The sequence below is a fragment of the Stomoxys calcitrans genome, chromosome 4 (assembly GCF_963082655.1).
Source record: "Stomoxys calcitrans chromosome 4, idStoCalc2.1, whole genome shotgun sequence".
NCBI lineage: Eukaryota > Metazoa > Arthropoda > Insecta > Diptera > Muscidae > Stomoxys > Stomoxys calcitrans.
Genome location: NC_081555.1, coordinates 21,285,073 through 21,304,638, shown reverse-complemented (window position 1 = coordinate 21,304,638; position 19,566 = coordinate 21,285,073). Strand labels below are relative to the sequence as shown.

General features: G+C 36.4%; 1 protein-coding gene across 4 annotated transcripts; it reads right to left on the bottom strand.

Annotated features, from left to right (window-relative positions):
* Positions 1-1,464: 1,464 nt before the first annotated feature.
* On the bottom strand, positions 1,465-19,373 carry LOC106085707 (E3 ubiquitin-protein ligase ariadne-1). 4 transcript variants are annotated; one of them, XM_013250071.2, is made up of 8 exons: positions 19,180-19,373; positions 17,514-17,885; positions 9,117-9,272; positions 8,985-9,044; positions 8,260-8,909; positions 8,065-8,188; positions 3,261-3,487; positions 1,465-3,183 (listed from the first exon to the last, which is right to left on the bottom strand). In XM_013250071.2, the coding sequence occupies exons 2-8, from the start codon at positions 17,712-17,714 to the stop codon at positions 3,102-3,104; spliced, it is 1,500 nt and encodes a 499-aa protein (XP_013105525.1). In that variant the 5' UTR covers positions 17,715-17,885; positions 19,180-19,373; the 3' UTR covers positions 1,465-3,101. The 4 variants fall into 4 exon arrangements, with proteins under 4 accessions (XP_013105525.1, XP_013105554.1, XP_013105535.1 ...); XM_013250100.2 differs by having other exon boundaries at positions 19,321-19,337; XM_013250081.2 differs by lacking the exon at positions 19,180-19,373 and adding an exon at positions 18,858-19,026.
* Between the last annotated feature and the right edge of the window lie 193 nt (positions 19,374-19,566).

Below are 19,566 nucleotides of genomic sequence, written 5' to 3'. Positions count from 1 at the left end.
AAGTACCCTTTCCCAAGGGAAAAGGTAGTTTAAGAACCCTTTCCCAAGAGAGGCCAGTTTTAGTACCCTTACCGAAGGGAAAGTGTACTTTTAGTACACTTTCCCAAGAGAAAGACCAGTTTTAGTACCCCTTCCCAAGGGAAAGTGTAGTTTTATTATCCTTTCTCAAGAAAAAAGGCTAGTTTAAGTAACCTTTTCCAAGGAAGAGACTAGGGTTAGTACCATTCCCCAAGGAAAAGGCTAGTTTAGTACCCTTTCCCAAGGGAAAGGCTCGTTTTAGTACCCTTCCCAAGGGAATGTGTGGTTTAAGTACCCTTTCCCAAGGTAAAAGCTATTTTTAGTATCCCCACCCAAGGGAAAGGCTAGTTTTAATACACTTTCCAAAAGAAAAGGTTACCCTTTTCTAAGGAAAAGGCTACTTTTAGTACCGTTTTCCAAGGAAAAGGGTAGTTTTAGTACCAGTTTCCATGGAAAACGCTACTTTTAATATACTTTTTTCCCAATGTAAAGGCTAGTTTTAGTACCCTTACCCAAGGAAAAGGTTAGTTTTAGTACCCTTTCCCAAGAGAAAGGTCAGTTTCAGTACCCTTTCCCAAGGGAAAATGTAGTTTTAATAACCCTTTCTAAGAAAAAAGTCTAGCTTAGGTAACCTTTTTCAAGGAAAAGGCTAATCTTGGTACCCTTTAGAAAGGAAAAAGGCTTGCTTTAGTACCCCTTATCAAGAAAAAGTGTAGTTTTAGTACACTTTCCCATGGGAAGGGTTAGTTTTAGTACCCTTTCGCATGAGAAAGTGTACTAGTATCCTTTCCTAAGGGAATGAAGTTTTAGTAACCTTTCCTAAGGAAAAGGCTAGTTTTAATACACTTACTTAAGGGAAAGGGTAGATTTAGTACCCTTTCCCAAGAGAAAGGCAAGTTTTAGTACACTTTCCTAAAGGAAAGGGTAGTTTTAGTACCCTTTTCCAAGAGAAAGACCAGTTTTAGCACACTTTCCCAAAGAAAAGGGTAGTTTAAGTACACTTTCCCAAAAGAACGAGTAATTTAAGTACACTTTCACAAGGAAATTGGCCGTTTTAGTACCCTTTCCCGTGGGATAGTCTAGTTTTAGTACCCTTACCCAAGGAAAAGTTTAGCTTTAGTAGGTAAAAGGTTAGTACTCTTTCTCAAGGGTTCAAAAGCGTGCTCTCAAAAGCAGTTGGGTATTTGGAGCACCTCCATCAATTTGACAAATGTGTTGATGTAGATACATGGCGTATCAGAAATCGCGATTCACAGTACCAGTCAAAGTGTTTTGAATAATATCACACACTTGGCTTACTTTTATAAGTTCTTTGCTATGCTATTCCTTGAATAGAGAATACGATCTCGAGTTAGAATATGTTTGAAAAATCACGATATGATTTTAAAAATTCAAAATAAAAGTGTGCAGACACAGATCAAATTTTATAAATAAAAAAAAATTAACAAAGTTTCAAAAAATTTTATTTCTGCACATTAAGAAATTTTCTCACCTAAATTTGGGCAAAATTTTTCTAAAAAAATACCATGTTGAACAATTGGTGATGTAAGCATAATGCTTGTCAACACCCTTTGCAAGACGAAACATTTTTAAAAGACATTTATTTTTATTTTTTTTTTTAATTTTTATACAATTTATTTGCTTTGTGTTCTTTTTGTATTTAAGTTTCTTCAATAAGATATAGAGAGAACTATTTACATTTAATCATTTGTTTAGAGCAACGAAGAAAAATTGTTTTAAACAAGGCGCAGAAGATTTGGTCTCAAACAAAATAGAAAATGAGAAAAATTATTGCATATGAAAAAAAACGGTGGTAAAACAGCGCACATAGGAAAGAATTAAAAAAAAAAATATAATAAAGTAAGGAATTTAAAAACGCTTAAGGAATATTAAGAGTAAGTGGAACATTTAAAAAATATAAGTTTGGGGGATTAAAAGTGAGAGGGGATCTTAAAATGTCCTGTGTGCAAGGAAATAAAAACAACAACAGAGAAATTAAATGAACTTGTGAAGAAATCGAAGGTGGAGGTGGGGTTTTTTACCATAAAGCTTGATTTTATAGCATTTAAATTAAACATAATACCAAGTGTGTCAGTGTGAGTGGGTTTGTGTGTGTGTGTGTGGGAATTATATGTGTCTCAGATTTAGCTGAAAAATAAAAATATTTAGATTCTAATTAAAACAAAACTAACAGATTTTTAAGCCTAAATTACTATGCTTTTAAATTTTTAAGGGTGGTAAGTCCTTTCTATGTATATATAGATTATTTTCACTATTTGTTCTCTTATTTTAGCTTTACTTCCCAACAAAATCAATCACTTGGCGGTGAGGGCTACAAATTTTAACAAAAACTTTCAATTTTCACAAATCTAAATCCAACTTTAAATAATGGTCTATGCTTTTATGCCGAATGTTTGTAGTTAATTTTAACAATGCTAAGCATTTGCTTATGAGGAATTATGGCCGTAAGAGAGATAACATAGAGATTGTTGGTTTTGCTCATAAATTATTTCTCCCAGTGTGTTTTAAAGAATTATAATCATTTTTTAACATATTTTTGTTTAATTTCGAAATTAATTTCAATGAGTCACTTTGTCATGGGCTTTGTTTTTCTTTGTTTGTGTGAGTTTGTGTTTTTGCTATTGTATTTTCTTTTCATTGCCTTTTACCGTTTGTTTGGGGCTGCGTAGGTTTGTGTGTGTGTAGAACCAAGTGATTTCTTTTCCATTTCTCTTAATGTTTTCAAGGACCAAAAACCATATTGTTATTGTTTTGTTTTTGCTTTTTTATATTAATTTGTTGTTGGTGTTTATTTTTTGTTATTGTTGTTATAACTATTAAATTTTCTTTGTTTGCTTAACTTTTTATAGTAAAATGGGGGGTTTGTTTATTTTTTTTTAATTTGTATTTTTTTGTTGTTGTTGTTACTTGTTTTGCTGGTTGGTTTGTTACATTTTCTTTTTTTATGGTTTATATGTTGTTTTTGTTACTTTTCTTTTCTTTCTCTTATCATTTAATTATAATGAATTTCCTTTTAATTTATTACCACCATAGCGCCCTAACAACGGTTCTGAAATATCTCGTCATTCTAAATATTCCCACCAATCCTTTTCGTAGCCCTCATGCACATGAGCTAAAAGTACTGTACACCTCTTCTCACAATATCTGTAAAAAAAACAACAACAACAATAAGGAAATGAATATTTGATGTGCAAAAGTAAACTATTTTCCTTGTTACTCACCTATATTTATCTTGAACTTTTTGTTTGATATCAGCTAAGTTTTCTGATGTTATATCACGTTCCAAATATTCAGATAATGTCTCTGTGGCAGATTCTAAATCTTTTTGATTATCTTCGAATATCATTGATTGATTGTTCTTTTTTAAATAATACGCAAATACATACGTATACATGAGAGTTTGGCGGCATTGGCATAATATATCAACGGCCTTTTTCAAAAATTGCACCTAGAAATACAAAAACAAAAATGAAGTAGAAAAATTAAACAACAAAAAAACGACATAAACGGTTTAGAACCAATTAAATCTATTTTAATACTATTTTAATCGCGTATTTTTTCAGTAAACATTTGCAGGAGAGTAAGCACAGCCTTTACTCTTTGAATGTAGTCCTTGGAGAACGACCGCCACCCATTGCACCCGAAGAAATCGACCTCCCCCGGCAAACCAGAGTAGTTCTGGCTCAATTACGTTCCGGCAGATGCAGTCGCCTCAATTCCCACAAAGCTAGGATTGATGCCGACGTGCAAGGAGTATGTCCCGATTGTAACCAGGGACCGCACGATACACGTCACCTGTTTAACTGCCCGGCCAGACCCACTCGACCCAGACCCAGATCCCTGTGGACGCACCCCATCTTAGTCGCGGAGTTCCTGGGTCTTGACACTCAACAGAATCAAGCAGACGAAAGATAGAACACAATAAACTGCTACAACAACAACTCTTTTTTGCTATTTATAAAGGGTGATTTTTTTGAGGTTAGGATTTTCATGCATTAGTATTTGACAGATCACGTGGGATTTCAGACATGGTGTCAAAGAGAAAGATGCTCAGTATGCTTTGACATTTCATCAATAAAATTCAATGATTTGCAAGCGTTGCTCGTTAGTAAGTCTATTCATGATGAAATGTCAAAGCATACTGAGCATCTTTCTCTTTGACACCATATCTGAAATCCCACGTGATCTGTCAAATACTAATGCATGAAAATCCTAACCTCAAAAAAATCACCCTTTATGAATTAAACAGCTGGGGCCGAATTACTGCATACATGAACAATAGTTCTCTATTGTGAATTGTGCATTTCTTTATTCAACGAAGATTTTTGAAATTTAAGATCGCAAATGTTTAAATGAAAGTGGTATAAACATCTAATAAACACGACATGAAGTTTCATTCGATACGAAAGTACACTCGATCACGTATGCGGTAATTCGGCGCCTGGTTTTCATTAACCATCCGTTCGAGCTGCAATTACTGCTAGAGATTTTCTTCCCAGCAGAAATTTGCAGCACGAACTGCGAATTACCAGACTCTCACAATTGTGCTCGCTCTTAAGCGCTCTCCCGCTCTCTACTGCTGGCAAATAAAGAACGCCAACAACATCCAGTTTCCATTCCATTTCCATTCACTGTATAAGCGCGATGAAACCTTTCATCGGTCAAGGGCTGCTGCCTTCGTGTTATTTGTTCCTCAAAATGTTCATCCTATTTTATCATCTGGAACACACCCCGCAGAATGCCTTCTCAGTATGCTGCTGGACCCTATGGGAGCCAATGACACTAAATATACAATCTTATCTCCGAATTGTATGGAAAACAATTAGGGATTTTGCAAGTAGCATGGAAGTTCTAGCTTAGATTTTCTTTTTTGAGGTTACTTGTTATTATTATTTAAAGCGCACAACAAGCCGAATACTGGCTTAGGTGTAGGTCCATAGTGACATGGTGAGAATTAATATCCTCAACCTCTTTCCAACTTAACCTTACCTATCCCAGAGTTTTCTTTTAAGTTTGCTGCCTTTCCAGATGTTGATTGAAAAATGCAACAAAAATAAATCGACAGCTGTCATAATCATTCACAATAGAGATAACAACAGAAACTAACTGTGTTCAATAAACATAATTCAGACATGTCTTCGATTTATTATGCACCGAGCAAATCACTTCAAAATATTTCAGGATAAACCCACAACACACTGTTTAAACAACAACAACTAGATCTCACCCCGGCATGGGATAAGGGATGGGATAAGCACCACACAGGCTGGGGCCAAATTACCGCATACGTGAACGAGTAAAATCGATCGAATCTCTCTATTGTGAATTATGTATCTCTACATTGAACGTTTATGAATTGAACGCAAATGTTTAAATCGATTGTTATTTGTAAAAACTTGGGCATAAAAATGGTATAACACCCATTAAAAACGAGATTAAATTTCATTCGATACAAAGGCGCACTCGATCATGTATGCTGTAATTCGGTCCCAGGTTCTTTCAGCTCCGATCTATGTGGCGTTCATTGTTACAATGAGAAGCTCAGCTGACAGCTATCGGGCAAGTTCACAGATTGCGTTTAGTGGAATGTCATCGCGGACAATCAGCGTATCTCATTTGGCTTGTTAGAATTAAGAAGCTATTCTGGGTCGATTAACCTACATGCGAAAAATATATTAGATTTTATGTACAATAATAAGTCTGTACGTCTTTGCGCCCTCAAGTATTTATTTTGAGTTAATTATTGTGTAAGTGTACTCAAAAATTTAGGGCAAATTTGCACAAATTGTTGCTAGAAGCCGTTCGCGCATTTTAGCAGAAGAAAGCGGCAGAGTGCGGTTGGGCGAGAAAATTTTGAGAGTTTCGTGGTTGTTTTTGTTGTAGCAGTGTGTTGTACACTAAGGCGACAACCCTTGCCGATGAAGGACTCCAACGGGTCAATCCGGCACGTACAACCAGCTGCCATGGGATTGTTGAGAGTTTGGTTATTGAACTTGTAAATTTCTACTGGAGGTTTTTATTCCAGCATAAATTTGCTGCATCTCCTCTCAATTTTTGCTGGAAAAGTATGCGAACAGAGCTATTATTTGCCTGCAGAAGAGAGCGCGAGAGTGCTTGAGACCAAGCAAATTTTTAAGAGTTTCATAATTGAGAGCCTGCAAACTTCTGCTTGAGGCTTTTTCCAACAATAAGTGTGTTCATGTACTCAAAAATTTGAGCAAATTTGCACAAATTGTTGCTGGAATTTGTTCGCGTACTTTAAATGCCAGCAGATGAGAGTGTGAGAGCGAGGAAAAATTTGAGTTTGCGAATTTCTGCTAGATGTTTTTTTCCCAGCAGAATTTTTAGCATCAAACAGCTGTTTGTTAAATAAGCAAAAGAGCAAAAATAGCAAAAGTCTATAAAGGCTCAATTGGATTCACATTGTCGGGTTTTTCTGTTTTGTTTCGGGCATTTGTTCGAACATTTTTTCTATGAGCAAAATAGTTGTTGTTGTTGTAGCAGTGTGTTATACACTGAAGCGGCAACCCTTGCCGATAAAGAACTCCACCGGGTCAACCCGGTGCGTACAGCCAAACGGCTGCCATGGGATTGGTAGCAAAATATTAGCGACATGTCGCTGCATCAAGATAAATTTTGCACAATTTTAATTGCAAATGTAATTAAATGCGCCGCATCAACTCTGCTTCGAAACTGTTGGTTTTGTTGCGTGTTGTTGTTTGACTTTAGTCTGTGTTCGACAAAGAAAAGAGTCCATCCTATTTCGTAATAATTTAATAGGCTAGAAGAAGCGGTCGCCGCGGGAACGGCCATTTGTTATTTAAAGGCGCCAATAACTCGGCTTGTCGTATCGTGCATGATAGGCACTCACTATTTAAGCAAAAACCAGTGCTGCTCGGCCTCTCACTAAGACTCTCTACTCGATGTCGCTGATTGTCTTTGACTGCAATTACAGTTACTCCGTATATGAAGCATTCCACTATTCGCATCCTATGGACGGGACGGGTAGCTCCCAGCTAAACTTCTGTGGATAATGATGAACACCACACAGATCGTAGCTCAAAGTTCCAGCCCGTGATGTGCTCACAGTTATCCCGTACCGAGAACTCACTTTGCATCAGCATTCAGTTATTCAGCATATTTGCGCAATCATTCACAATAGAATTAACAACAGAAAAAAGCTGTGTTCAATATGTTTTAAGTCCCCCCCAGACGTGCCGTGAAAATACAAATTATTTCGGTCATTTAAATTTGTGATTTACGATGACAAGCCATGCTTTTGTACAAAAACGCCTTCGTTTTACATATTTTACATTATACACTCCAACTCAAAACCTTAAAAATTTTAACATTTGTGGTGTATTTTAGATAACAAGTGTTTTGACGAAAATGATCTAGGCCTAACTCCATCTTAAGGCTGATACCATGTTCGCTTTGAAAATCAATATTTTTCCGGATATAGATTTTGAAGCAAAAAGCAAATAAAAGTAATCACGAAAAAGCATGGAATCATGAACAAAGCACTAACCTTAAAACAACAAAAGTAATTATTTTTAGCAATCCTTGAAAGAAAAAATGATCCATTAAATGACCCTACAAAATGTAGATCTCTCCCAAAAGGGACTTGCCGAAGGTCGAAAACCCCACATGTATGTGGACACAACAACAAATTATAAATAATGCTTAATTTAAACATTCGCTTTTTAAATTTCAAAAAAATCCCGTTCAATAAAGAAATACATAATTCACAATAGAGATTTCGAACGGTTTTGCACGTCCACCTATGCGGTAATTCGGCCCTAGGTTTTTTTTTAAAAGAAAAAAATTATTGCGACTTTTTTCACAAAACTTTATGTAGATTTGAAATTGGTTTTTTTGACATATTTCCTTTATAGAACTGTCAAATAAATTTATTTTAAGACTTCATAAAGTGTTGTGAAAAAGGCCGTTTGTCTGTATACATATATCTATAAAAACAATTTTGTAGTTTTTAAAAGTTCTATGTTCATTAAAGCTTCAACTCACTTCAATCCATGACATATTGTGTTGCTGCATTTCTTCCATTTTATGTTTAACCGAGGCATATAATTTATTTTCAAACTTCAAAGATTGCATATGATTCATATAACGATTGTAATAATGTAAATATCTGTAATAGGTAAAAGAGAGAAGCATTTAATTGGAGATTATTCAACCATTTGGTGTCTTTCGATTGATTACCTTGCTAATGATGATCTAAACTTTTCTTGAGCATCACGTGCAGCTTTGGCTTCATCTTCATCATAACGATTACAGTTGTACCATGACGAACCGTGTGGTTCCCATGAGCCTAGGCATACCCAACAGAAGTCATGTTTACAGTTTTGGTTCTTGCAAACCATGTGATTGCAGCCGCCATCCTTTTCGATGGTTACATTACACTTGGGACACTCTTTAGTGTTGGCTGCTATCCAATTGCTGGTCTCCGAATCGTCATCACATTTCTTGATCCATTTTTTTAACCAGCGACACTTGACGGGATCATGCCAGTTTTCGCCACAAACAAAACAGAAATTGTGGCCGCACTTGCAGCGCACCGGCTTTGAATCCACATAGGATACTTTAATTGCATAGGTGCAATCAATGGACGGACACCAGCGTAACAATTGATTGCACTCCACAAAGCTGTTGGTGATCAGTTGTTGGTATTTAATGCGAACACGGTTATCGGTCACAAGTTTCATAACGGTAACATCGTCCACCAGAATATCACAGCCGTGAGCGGCACATGAGATTGATTGGCCGAGACCTTCGGTAATGATTTTCGTTGTAAGATATTCGCGCCAACAAGTTAAACAAAAACGATGACCACATTCCAAGCCAGCCATGGACTAAAAATCACAAAGAACAAAGAAGAAAGTTTAGCATAATCAAAAATTTAGTTTGACCAAAAACGTATGGCTTACATCTGAGGGTAATTGTGAAAAACAAATTTCACACTCTTCAGCTGTGTTAGTTTTTGCATTCTGCAAAGAAATAAAAGTTTAGTTTCTATATTTCAAAATATTTTAATAGAGATTGCTGGCTTTTCACTTAACCTTCTGTTTATTTGCATTGGCAGGTTTACTGAAAGGATTTATAACATGAGCACCACGGAAAAACTCATCGGTATTGCCATCGAAGTATTTCTCCAAAAGTTTCTCCTTGTCCCATTTAAAGTGATTTAATAATATTCGTGTCACTGTTGATTGAAGCTGAAAAGACAATGTGGCTAATTATTAATTTTTTATGTCCTATTTTATTATTTGTTTTATAAAAAAGAGGGCTTTGAAAAAATAGAAACTTAACTTAATAGAAAATTAGTTCTATGAGCGGTATTTCTTTTTAGACAAATAAAGAATATTAAATAAGAGCTGTTATGCTATTAGAGCTATATCCGATTCGGACATAAATAAATGCTGAATATTGTAGAAAGTCATTGTGTAATATTTCAGTTCATTGGAATAAGAATTGCGCCTTGTAGGGTCTCAAGAAGCAAAATCGGGAGATAGGTTTATAAGGGAGCTTTATCAAGCTATTGATCGATTCAGACCATATTAGACACGTATGTTGAAGCTGTTGAAGCATGGGAGAAGCTGTTGTACAAAATTTCAGCCAAATCGGGCGAGAATTGCGCCCTCTAGAGACTCAAGAAGTCAAGATCCCAGATCGGTTTATATGACAGCTATATCGGGTTCTATACCGATTTACGCCATACTTAGCACTGTTATTGGAAGTCATAACAAAACAATTCATGCAAAATTTCAACCAAATCGGATGACAATTTCGCGCTCTATTGGCTGAAGAAGTCAAGATCCAAGATCGGTTTATATGGCAGCTATACCAGATTATGAACCAATTTTTATCATACTTAGCACAGTTGTTGGAACTGATACCAAAACACTACGTGCAAAATTCCAGTTAAATCGGGCGACAATTGCGTGCACTAAAGGCTTAAGAAGTCAAGACCCAAGATCGGTTTATATGCCAGCTATATCAAAGCGCAGTTATTGGAAGTGATACCAAAACACCACGAGCAAAATTTCAGTCAAATCGGACGAGAATTGCGCCCTCTAAAGGCTCAAGAAGTCAAGACCCAAGATCGGTTTATATGGCAGCTATATCAGGTTCTATACCGATTTACACCATACTTAGCAATGTTATTGGAAGTCATAACAAAACACCTCATGAAAAATTTCAGTCAAATCAGACGAGAATTGCGCCCTCTAAAAGCTCAAGAAGTCAAGACCCATGATCGGTTTATATGGCAGCTATATCAAAACATGGACCGATTTGGCCCATTTACAATACCAACCGACCTACACTAATAAAAGGTATTTGTGCAAAATTTCAAGCGGCTGGCTTTATCCCTCCGAAAGTAAGCGTGCTTTCGACAGACGGACGGACATTGCTAGATCGACTTAAAATGTCATGACGATCAAGAATATATATATTGGGTTGCCCAAAAAGTAATTGCGGATTTTTTAAAAGAAAGTAAATGCATTTTTAATAGAACTTAGAATGAACTTTAATCAAATATACTTTTTTACACTTTTTTTCTAAAGCAAGCTAAAACAGCTGATAACTGACAGAAGAAAGAATGCAATTACAGAGCCAGAAGCTGTGAAAACATTTGTCAACGCCGACTATATGAAAAATCCGCAATTACTTTTTGGGCAAACCAATACTTTATGGGGTCTAAGACGAGTATTCCGAGCTATTACAAACCAAATGACGAAATTATTAAAAACAAACATTTTGAATTAGCGTTGCAGGAGACCATTATGTATTAATGCGTTAAGTCCTCTTACTAATTTGCTTGCTTATGGGATTTTTATAAAGAGTTTTTCTATTTATATATTATACATTGTAATTTACAAGCTATCAAGCTATCGTATGAATTCGTTCAATAACATTATCTTACATTTATTTTTAAAGATTAATTATTTCGAATTGTTTAGTTGGTTATATCCAAATGAAATCTATACCATATTATCAGCTACACATGTACGGGTGTAAAAAGTATATTATAAATTCTATAGTGTATGCTACAACAAGAAACAACAAAAACAAACAACTACTCAACTTGGTTGCTTTATTTCTTATTGGCGAAGGAAAGCAAAACACCGGTCGGCAAAAAAAAATGCTCATACTAAAGTAACAGAAAATAAATGTCATACGTCATTGCCTGAGTTTTTGCTCTTATCAAAAATGAAAATCTGTTGAGCTTTTACTAAATCATATTCCAAAATTAACTTATTACAATCAATTGTTTGACTGTGTTGACCAGTGTTAAGTTGTAGTCTTTCGTATTTCTTTTTTCTTTGACGTATTAGTAGTTTCGAGTTCTGCAGTGCCAACCTGTCTAGTGTTTGTTTTTTTTTTGTTTCTTTAGCCTATTCTATGTGTATAATTACAACCTTTTATATTTGAAGGTTACTTCTATTTCAGTTTTTCTGTTGAGGGAAAAAGCGAGGAAAGAAAGCAAAAGAGCTGTGCGAAATGAAAAATCGACTGAAAAGTCATATTATATGGGTCCAACATTATCAACAACACCAGAGCTTAAATGCATTTTCAATCACATGCACATGCATGCATGTTGTCATTGTGAATATTTTGTTATAGTGTATAGGTGGTATGTACATACATATGTATGTATATGCATACCAACATATGGGCAAACTACTGCTAATACTGCTGCTGCTCTTTGTTTTGCGCTCGTTTTTTTATGTTTGAAACATGAAGCATAGGGACAATACGAAACATGTATTAAAAAATGTTACATACTTTCATCATGGCACTAAGAATATCCTTGGCCTAATTTACAATAACGGTTTTGCATTGACGTTTATAAATATGTGGCACCCCTTTGTCCTAGTGTCAAAAAAATGTAATCGCCGTCACATTCTTGAGAGAGAGAGCGAGAGAGACCTTTTATTATTGATTTCTTGATCGAATCTTGTAATGGATGCAAGTATTTATACTTTGAAGTAAATGCCATAGTAGTTCATGATTTTAGGCGCCCAATATATACTCACAAATAAATCAAATTGGACGAATGGAATGATCAACAAATATGTATCTCATAGATCTATCTTAAAAGATTAACTAAGGAAACCCTAGCAAAATAAACTTGGAATAAGATCAGCAATTTAATACATGTAGGTCATCAGATTACGGCAAGAGGCCACCGTAGAGCAGAGGTTTGTGTGTCCGCCTATGACGCTGAACGCCTGGGTTCGAATCCTGGGGACGAGGCCATCAGAAAAAATTTTCAGCGTTGGTTTTCCCCTCCTAATGCTGGCAACATTTGTGAGGTAAAAAAAAAAAATGTTCATAGACAAAATTTGTATTTGTATCAGATTACGATACTGTGGTCTACGCAATGACTGCGATCCATGGTGGCACAGTCCACGGGAGCCGGTTGTACGTACCGGATTGACCCGATGGAGTCTTTCATTGGCAAGGGTTGCCGCTTCAGTGTACAACACACTGCTAAAACAACAACAACCATGCTGTCAAGTCTCTCTCTCAAATACTTGTAAAAGGATGCTAGGAACTCAACACCTTTGGCAATGCAACATAAACCGAACTGAATAGATGCTCCAGGGTTTGAAACCATCTATTTATCGAGCTTTCCGAGTGTGATAGAACGACAATCAACCACCTCAATTTTCTGTGGATGAATTTTAAAACGTCTTTCACATCACAAAATTGGCCAAGGAGCTGGACCTTATAATATTTCTCATTAACGATGACAATGTTGGAATTGAATCTGAAAAATTAAAAGATTTAAAGCACCAATGATGTCAGCAAAGATATCGAATAAGGGAGACCGATTATCCTTCTCTTGCAGTTAGCTGTAAATGGCGCAATTGCTTTGCAAACCATCACTGCATATATTAGCCGTGCCCAGGCATGTGCTGGAACTCTGAGCTCCGAATTGTTATCGTTTTTTTTTGTAGCAGTGTTTTATGTGAAACTCTGCTGAGAGCTAACGGGCTCGTTCACATTTTGCGGATGGTGAAATGCTGTAAGGGTATAAGGGGTAACTACAACTGCAGTCGCGGACAATCAGCGGTATTGAGTGAAGAGTCTCAATGAGAGGCCGATTGGCATCAGCTCTTGCTTAAACACTAAGTGGCTGTGATAAGACCGTATCATACGCGATCGATTGTAAGATTATGGCTTGGGGACCCCACGTTAATGACATAGACGATAGTGGCCACATTTTTTACAACTGCTATCACATTGTGGTAGCTTGTCAGCAATGGTATATGAGATTAGATGGCTTAATGATTTCGATCACCAACTATCGTAAAATACTTGTTCCCGAACGGGATAACTATGAGCTCTACACAGCCTGGAATTTTGAGCACCAATCTATGTGGTGTTCTTCGTTATCGCGAGAAACTTAGCAGGGAGCGAATTTGCGCATCCACAGGTTGCGGATAGTGGAAAGATCCATACGAAGTAGCTGCATACAATAAGCGATATCGAGTGGAGAGTCTCAGTGAGAGGCCGGGACCGGACACCGGCCCTTACTTAAATGCTGAGTGCTTATGGTGCTCGACATGACATGGCGGGTTATTGACGCCTTTAAATTACCAATGGACGTCATGTTCCCGAGGTGATTGGTCGCACGGCCTTGAATGAACTTGCTCATCTATAAGATCTTGACAAGGATCACACCTCCACATGCAAATGGTACTACAACAACAACAAAATTCTTGGCGTCACACTACCCTTAACAGATCTCTGCACATGCTATTACAATGTCTGAGGCTAAAGATACCTCTATAGTAGTAGTAAAATGGCTCAGTTTTAATGTATTATGAGATGTTGGCTAACAGACACCGGCACTTAGTTGACTATGGGGCGTGGTATAGAAAACAATTAGGGATTTTGTTAGTAGCACAGAATTCCCGACTTACGATTTTCTTTTTCGAGGTTACTTTTTAGTATTCAGAGTGCTCAACAAGCCGATTACTGGCTTAGGTGTATGTCCATAGTTGCATGGGGCGCATTAATATATGCACCCTCTTTTCAACCTAACCTAATCGAACCTACTTTTTAGCATTTAGGGAGCACAACAAGCTGGTAACTGGTTTAGGTATGTCTATAGTGGCATAACCTAACCTAACCTACCTAACCTTTAATATGTTAAAGGCTGTTGCTATAACCATCTCCTCAGACAGTCAGGTTTCTTGTAAATCTCTGGAAATTTCCACATACAGTACATTTATACTGATCATTTAAACATGTTTTAATGGTTCAATTATCTATTTTCCCATATGTTCAATTTAAACATTTGCGATCTTTAATTTCAGAAATCTTCGTTCATTAAGAAACGCATAATTCACAATAGAGAGATTTCGAACGAATTTTTCTCGTTTACGTATACGGTTATCCGGCACCTGTTCGACTTTTCACATGAACAACTGCCAAACTCAATACAAAAAATTGAAAATTATTAATAATTGAGAGTAAATAAATAAACGGATTTTTTACATTTAGAACACAAAGATAGCAGTTAAAAAGAATTGATCTTGTGTAATATGAAAGCAAGAAAAAAATTCCGGTAATTATGTACCTAAGTTAAAACGAATAAAGAGATACTATTACGAAAGCAGAACAGAGTAACCTGCTTAAATGGGATTTTATGACGTTGAAGTCTGTCAGATAGCAGTAGCTTTATCCATACAGATCACATCTTTTTTCAACCGCCATTGTGAATGGCTATACAATAGCAACGGTACGATGATTATTAAAGTTGTCGCCGTTGAACAAACATTTATACAACAATATATAATCAAGTTATATAAGGTAACTAGTTTTAAAAAAACAAAAAAAGTAATAATTTGTTGTTTGTTATAAATAAAAAGTATACAAATTGTGATTGAGTAACTGTCGACAAATTTATTACATTTTAATTTTAGATATGAAAATTCTTTAAAGTAAAATTATATAGGCATAATCTTCGCTTTACAGAATGTGTCATCCTAGGTTGATTAATATGACCATGAGACACATCTCTGAGAGAATTAAAACCTTTGTGGTTAGTAGCCTGACAACTAACACTAGACGCAAATAACGATACATTATCTATGGGGTTTTGCATTTGTTCTCTACAGAAGAACTATTCATGTTATATATACGTGTAAGTTGCGTGAATTTGCACATGCAGTACGTAAATAAAGAATTGTCAAGAATATAACTCATTTTATTTTGTCATTGTGAATAATATAAATCCCGTCTACCGGGGTTTACCGGTAGACGGGATGACAGGGCAAGGAGGAGAGCCATTCATAGTATCCGTGGTCTCCGAGACTATGGACAGCCATCCAAATTTACCGAGGCGAAGCTACAAATGTCATCCGTGGCGCCAAATGATCCACGACGTTGGGCCCCGACAGAATCTCTACACTGATGCTGAAGAATCTGGATTTACCTAGAGTTGAATACCTTACTACGGTCCTCAACTTGTCTTTGTCTTATTGTTCCCGATGTCTGGAAGATGGGCAGAGTGATCGCGCTACTTAAGTCTGGAAAGGACCGAGTTTGGGGGAGTCGTACAGACCGATCTCCCTTCTCTCACCAGCAGCCAAGACACATGAGGTACTATTCCTCCCGAGACTTGTTGGAGAATTTCTATTCGTCAGACATCAGCATTGATTTCGAAGACTGCATAGCATAACAAATGCTTTGCACGCTATCACCGTACCCATTTGCCGTGGCTTTAATCAGCCCAGGCCATGTAATATGTCATTCCTAGTAGCAATAGACCTACCAAAGGCATTCAAAAGGGTCAGCCATACCAAACGCTGTGTGGTCGCGAATTATCTATGTAGTCGCCAGTCATTTGTGGAATTTAGGGATAAGAAGTCGAAGCACCCTAGATTGAAACAGGGAGTTCCCCAAGGCGGAGTGATATCTGCGGCAATGTTTAACCTCTACCTATTCTCCATTCCAGCCCCAAGACGGCATAGAGATCGTATCAAATGCGGACGATTGTCCGATCATGGCATTAGATCCCCGATCCATTGAAGACATCTGAGACAGGTTGAACGTCTACCTAAACGAACTTGCCTCATATTTCACTGCAAGAGATCTGAAGATATTTGCCTCTAAATTTGCGATAAGGTCAAAAGTAAGAACCTTATTGACCTCGTACAAAGCAATTGGCCAGCCTGTGGTAAGTTATGCAGCGCCAGTGTATATCGTCCACTCTGTGACACGCAGTGTAATAATATTCAGATCTGTCATAATGCCGCCCTTCGAGCTGTCTCCTTAGTTCTCATGTGGACCACCTCCGTCAGTAGACAAAGATCCTGCCCGTGCCAAGACATAACTACATGCCGTTTAAGCAATACATTTTGGGCTGTTATCGCATGGACCATCCAAATCATCATCTTGTGAATAGTTATCTACCGCCCAGAAGCCTTAAGGTAGATTCTACATGATCTTCAGCGTAAGGTTCAATGCTACAAGAGAGAATCTGTAGATCAAGCGGCATATCAAGCGGGTCTAGACAACATTCATTTAGACACGGTAGCAGATGCGGTAAATAGCTACCGTAAATAGCTCACACGACTCCGACCCAGATCCCTATCGACGCACCCCATCTTAGTCGCAGAGTTCCTCGATCTGGATACTCAACAGAATCAAGCAGACTGCTGCAACAACAACAACGGCAACAACGTTACCAACTGGAAATTACAATTTGAGATCACTGTCATCGCACTGGATGCTTCATTGCTGCTCCATTGTTCTGCCGCGTCCCAACGTTTCAAAAAAAGTTACTTGACTGAACGTATCGTAGACCATTGAAAGGCCAAGAGCTATGAGTACCGTTCTATGGTACTCATAGCTCTTGAGACCTCGGCTTATTTGTGCGAAAAAAGACGAATTCAAATTCGTTTCCAGTTAAAGTAGGAGATTAAGATACCCTCATTAGTGTAAACTTTTTCACATAATCTCTAATTTTGATGTTGTGGAACATATAGTCTTACCAGTCCTTATAATCCCTATATAATGCTGAAACTGATATAAGAACCCTTGTATCCCGCAAACGGATGTTGGACGTAGAAAGGTTGCATGTATTAAGGCAAGTTGTTCAATGTAAAGCTATTTACCATAAGTATCCACTAATGCATTCATTGGTCTGGACTACATTCATTGGTCATTTGCGTATTATTCCTAAGGCAGTGTCTACCTATAAAAGTTATTTTGATAGATCGGCGGCAACCCTGTTTTTTTTTTCAAACTTTCTTACTAAACTTGCATTATATTGAAATTAATAAATAATAAATAAAAAATACTTATAAGGGGACTATTTAGATTTCCTCACAATTTGAAGCCATTATAGTATACCCCAACAATGTTATTCGTCTTTACTTCAAACTCTTAGTTATAAATTATTTTTGAAATGGCAAGTACCAAAATATTCTACATACCCTTATCACTGTTTTCACTTCGTCGATTATCTCCCTTTGATGTTGTACAATTTCCTCAGTGGTCAAAACATCATAATGGTATTCGTCCGAATCAGCTTTAGGTTCCGGTTGTACTTCATCCATATCCACCTCAAAACCGCCATCATCCCCCGATGATACATTGCCGGAATCCATTTCATATGAATCTTCATCGGAATCCATAATTAAAGCTTACTGTTGGACTGGTAGCGTTTAGAATAATCGAAGATTTCTACCAAAAAATGGTGTAGATTTCAAGAAAACAACAACACTCTATAGCACACTTTCAAAAAAGGCTGACAAGCAATTTAGAATCACAAATTTTCTTTATTACAAACCAAGATATCTAGATTTCTGAAAATGAAAGAGAATAGTAGACGTAAAACTAAAATTAAATTGATTTTTGCATAATTAAAGGTATAAAATAGAGGAAAAAGACCAAAAGCAATGATATAAGAGTATTAAATAAAAATTATCTTTTAATTAATTTATCAATTTTGCAAAACTATGAATTTCTTAGGGGGACGTTTTGAGTGCAGCTGAAAACAGCTGTTACAGCCTCTCTAACTTAAAAAGATGATGTCTTGTTGTTGCTGTTATTATTATTTATTTGAGGAAACGCAAAACAAGAAGAAGAGCAAACGTCACTTGACCTTGTTCAAGTTATATTTCTGTGTGTTTTGTTGTTGTTGTTGTTCTCTTTCATTGTTTGAGGATGAGTATTGGGTCTTTAGATTTTTTTATCTGGTTTTTTTTTGTGTATAGAGATACTGCGCGATTTGTTGTTGCCCGTGTCTTTTAGTTATTAAGGGTTTTATCTGGGAAAATTCTTTGTTTTTTCCATCGGGTCGTTCCTTTGTTAGAGTTGCTTGAGCTTATTCGTTTTGCTTGTTTGTTTTTTCTTGTTTTTGCCAAAGCCACTTAAAATTAACAACAAATACAAGATTTTATTTATAGTGGATGAATCGAATTTTAGCACCTTCACTGATGTCTCTTTGCATTTACTCTGCTCGTTTTTACTCTCTTGCTTGACCCCTCTCTCACATACAACTCTTTTAATCACACAATCGAATTGGAGCGAGTGATGATAGAAGACAACGCAAAATTTTCCAATGAGAATCACACGAAAATCACAAACAAGATTTAGCTTTAATGGCCGTTTATTTCATTTTAAGGAAACATTTATTTCTGGATTTGATAAAATATTCAAAGATACACACGCCAGTAGTTGTCAATAAAAGCAACAACAACAAAGTTCAAGGCTATTAACAAATGAGGCCACACAAAGAAACCAACCAAAGGCAAAAAATAAACACACATACATACACGATTGTGTTAAACGCAAAACTGTCATAACAATTAATTACTTTAACATTTATTTTTTATCACTTTTCTTTTCAAATTTTAATTTCTTAGAAAAACAGCTAATGTTTCAAACGAAATAATAGCTGGCTTAACAATCGAACAATTGACCGACCAGCTACGACCAAAAAAAAAAATGCAATTGCAATGAGAAGGCAAACATGGTCATGTAATTACACAAGAGCAAATGAAATAGTGATATCAACAATAAAAACTAACATTATATAGTCATCTCCATTTCATACATACACACTTTACATATATAAATACGTATATACAAACATACACTATTCACTGCGTTTTAACACATAACGAAACGAAAGTAGTAAGCATTTAAAACAATCATTCTTTTACTCTTTGGGATGTTTTGTATCTTATTTACTCGTTTACTTAAATTAATTTAATATACGACGATTTTCCTTATTACTTATCTTCCCGAAAATTAAATAGATTGATGTTCTTGCTCTGCTCCGATGTTAATTTAGGGATCTAAAAGTCGACAAATCGATTACTCGATTTTTTGTGTAAAAAAGTCGAAGTCGACTTTTACTGCATGAAGCTAAGTATGCATCTTTAGCGAAATTTTCGCTTGCAGCCGAGACAGTTGTAGTGTTGAATACAAAATGGCGACAAACATCGATTTATAATTTTGGTCCATTCTTTAAACATTTTT

Coding starts and splice junctions, on each gene's coding strand:
- LOC106085707 (XM_013250071.2), bottom strand. CDS start 17,714: ATGGATTCCGATGAAGATTCATATGAAATGGATTCCGGCAATGTATCA. Junction 9,273..17,513: donor AAGTGAAAACAGTGATAAGG/GTATGTAGAATA, acceptor TTGTCTTTTCAG/CTTCAATCAACAGTGACACG. Junction 3,488..8,064: donor ACAATATGTCATGGATTGAA/GTGAGTTGAAGC, acceptor TTGTATTTCTAG/GTGCAATTTTTGAAAAAGGC.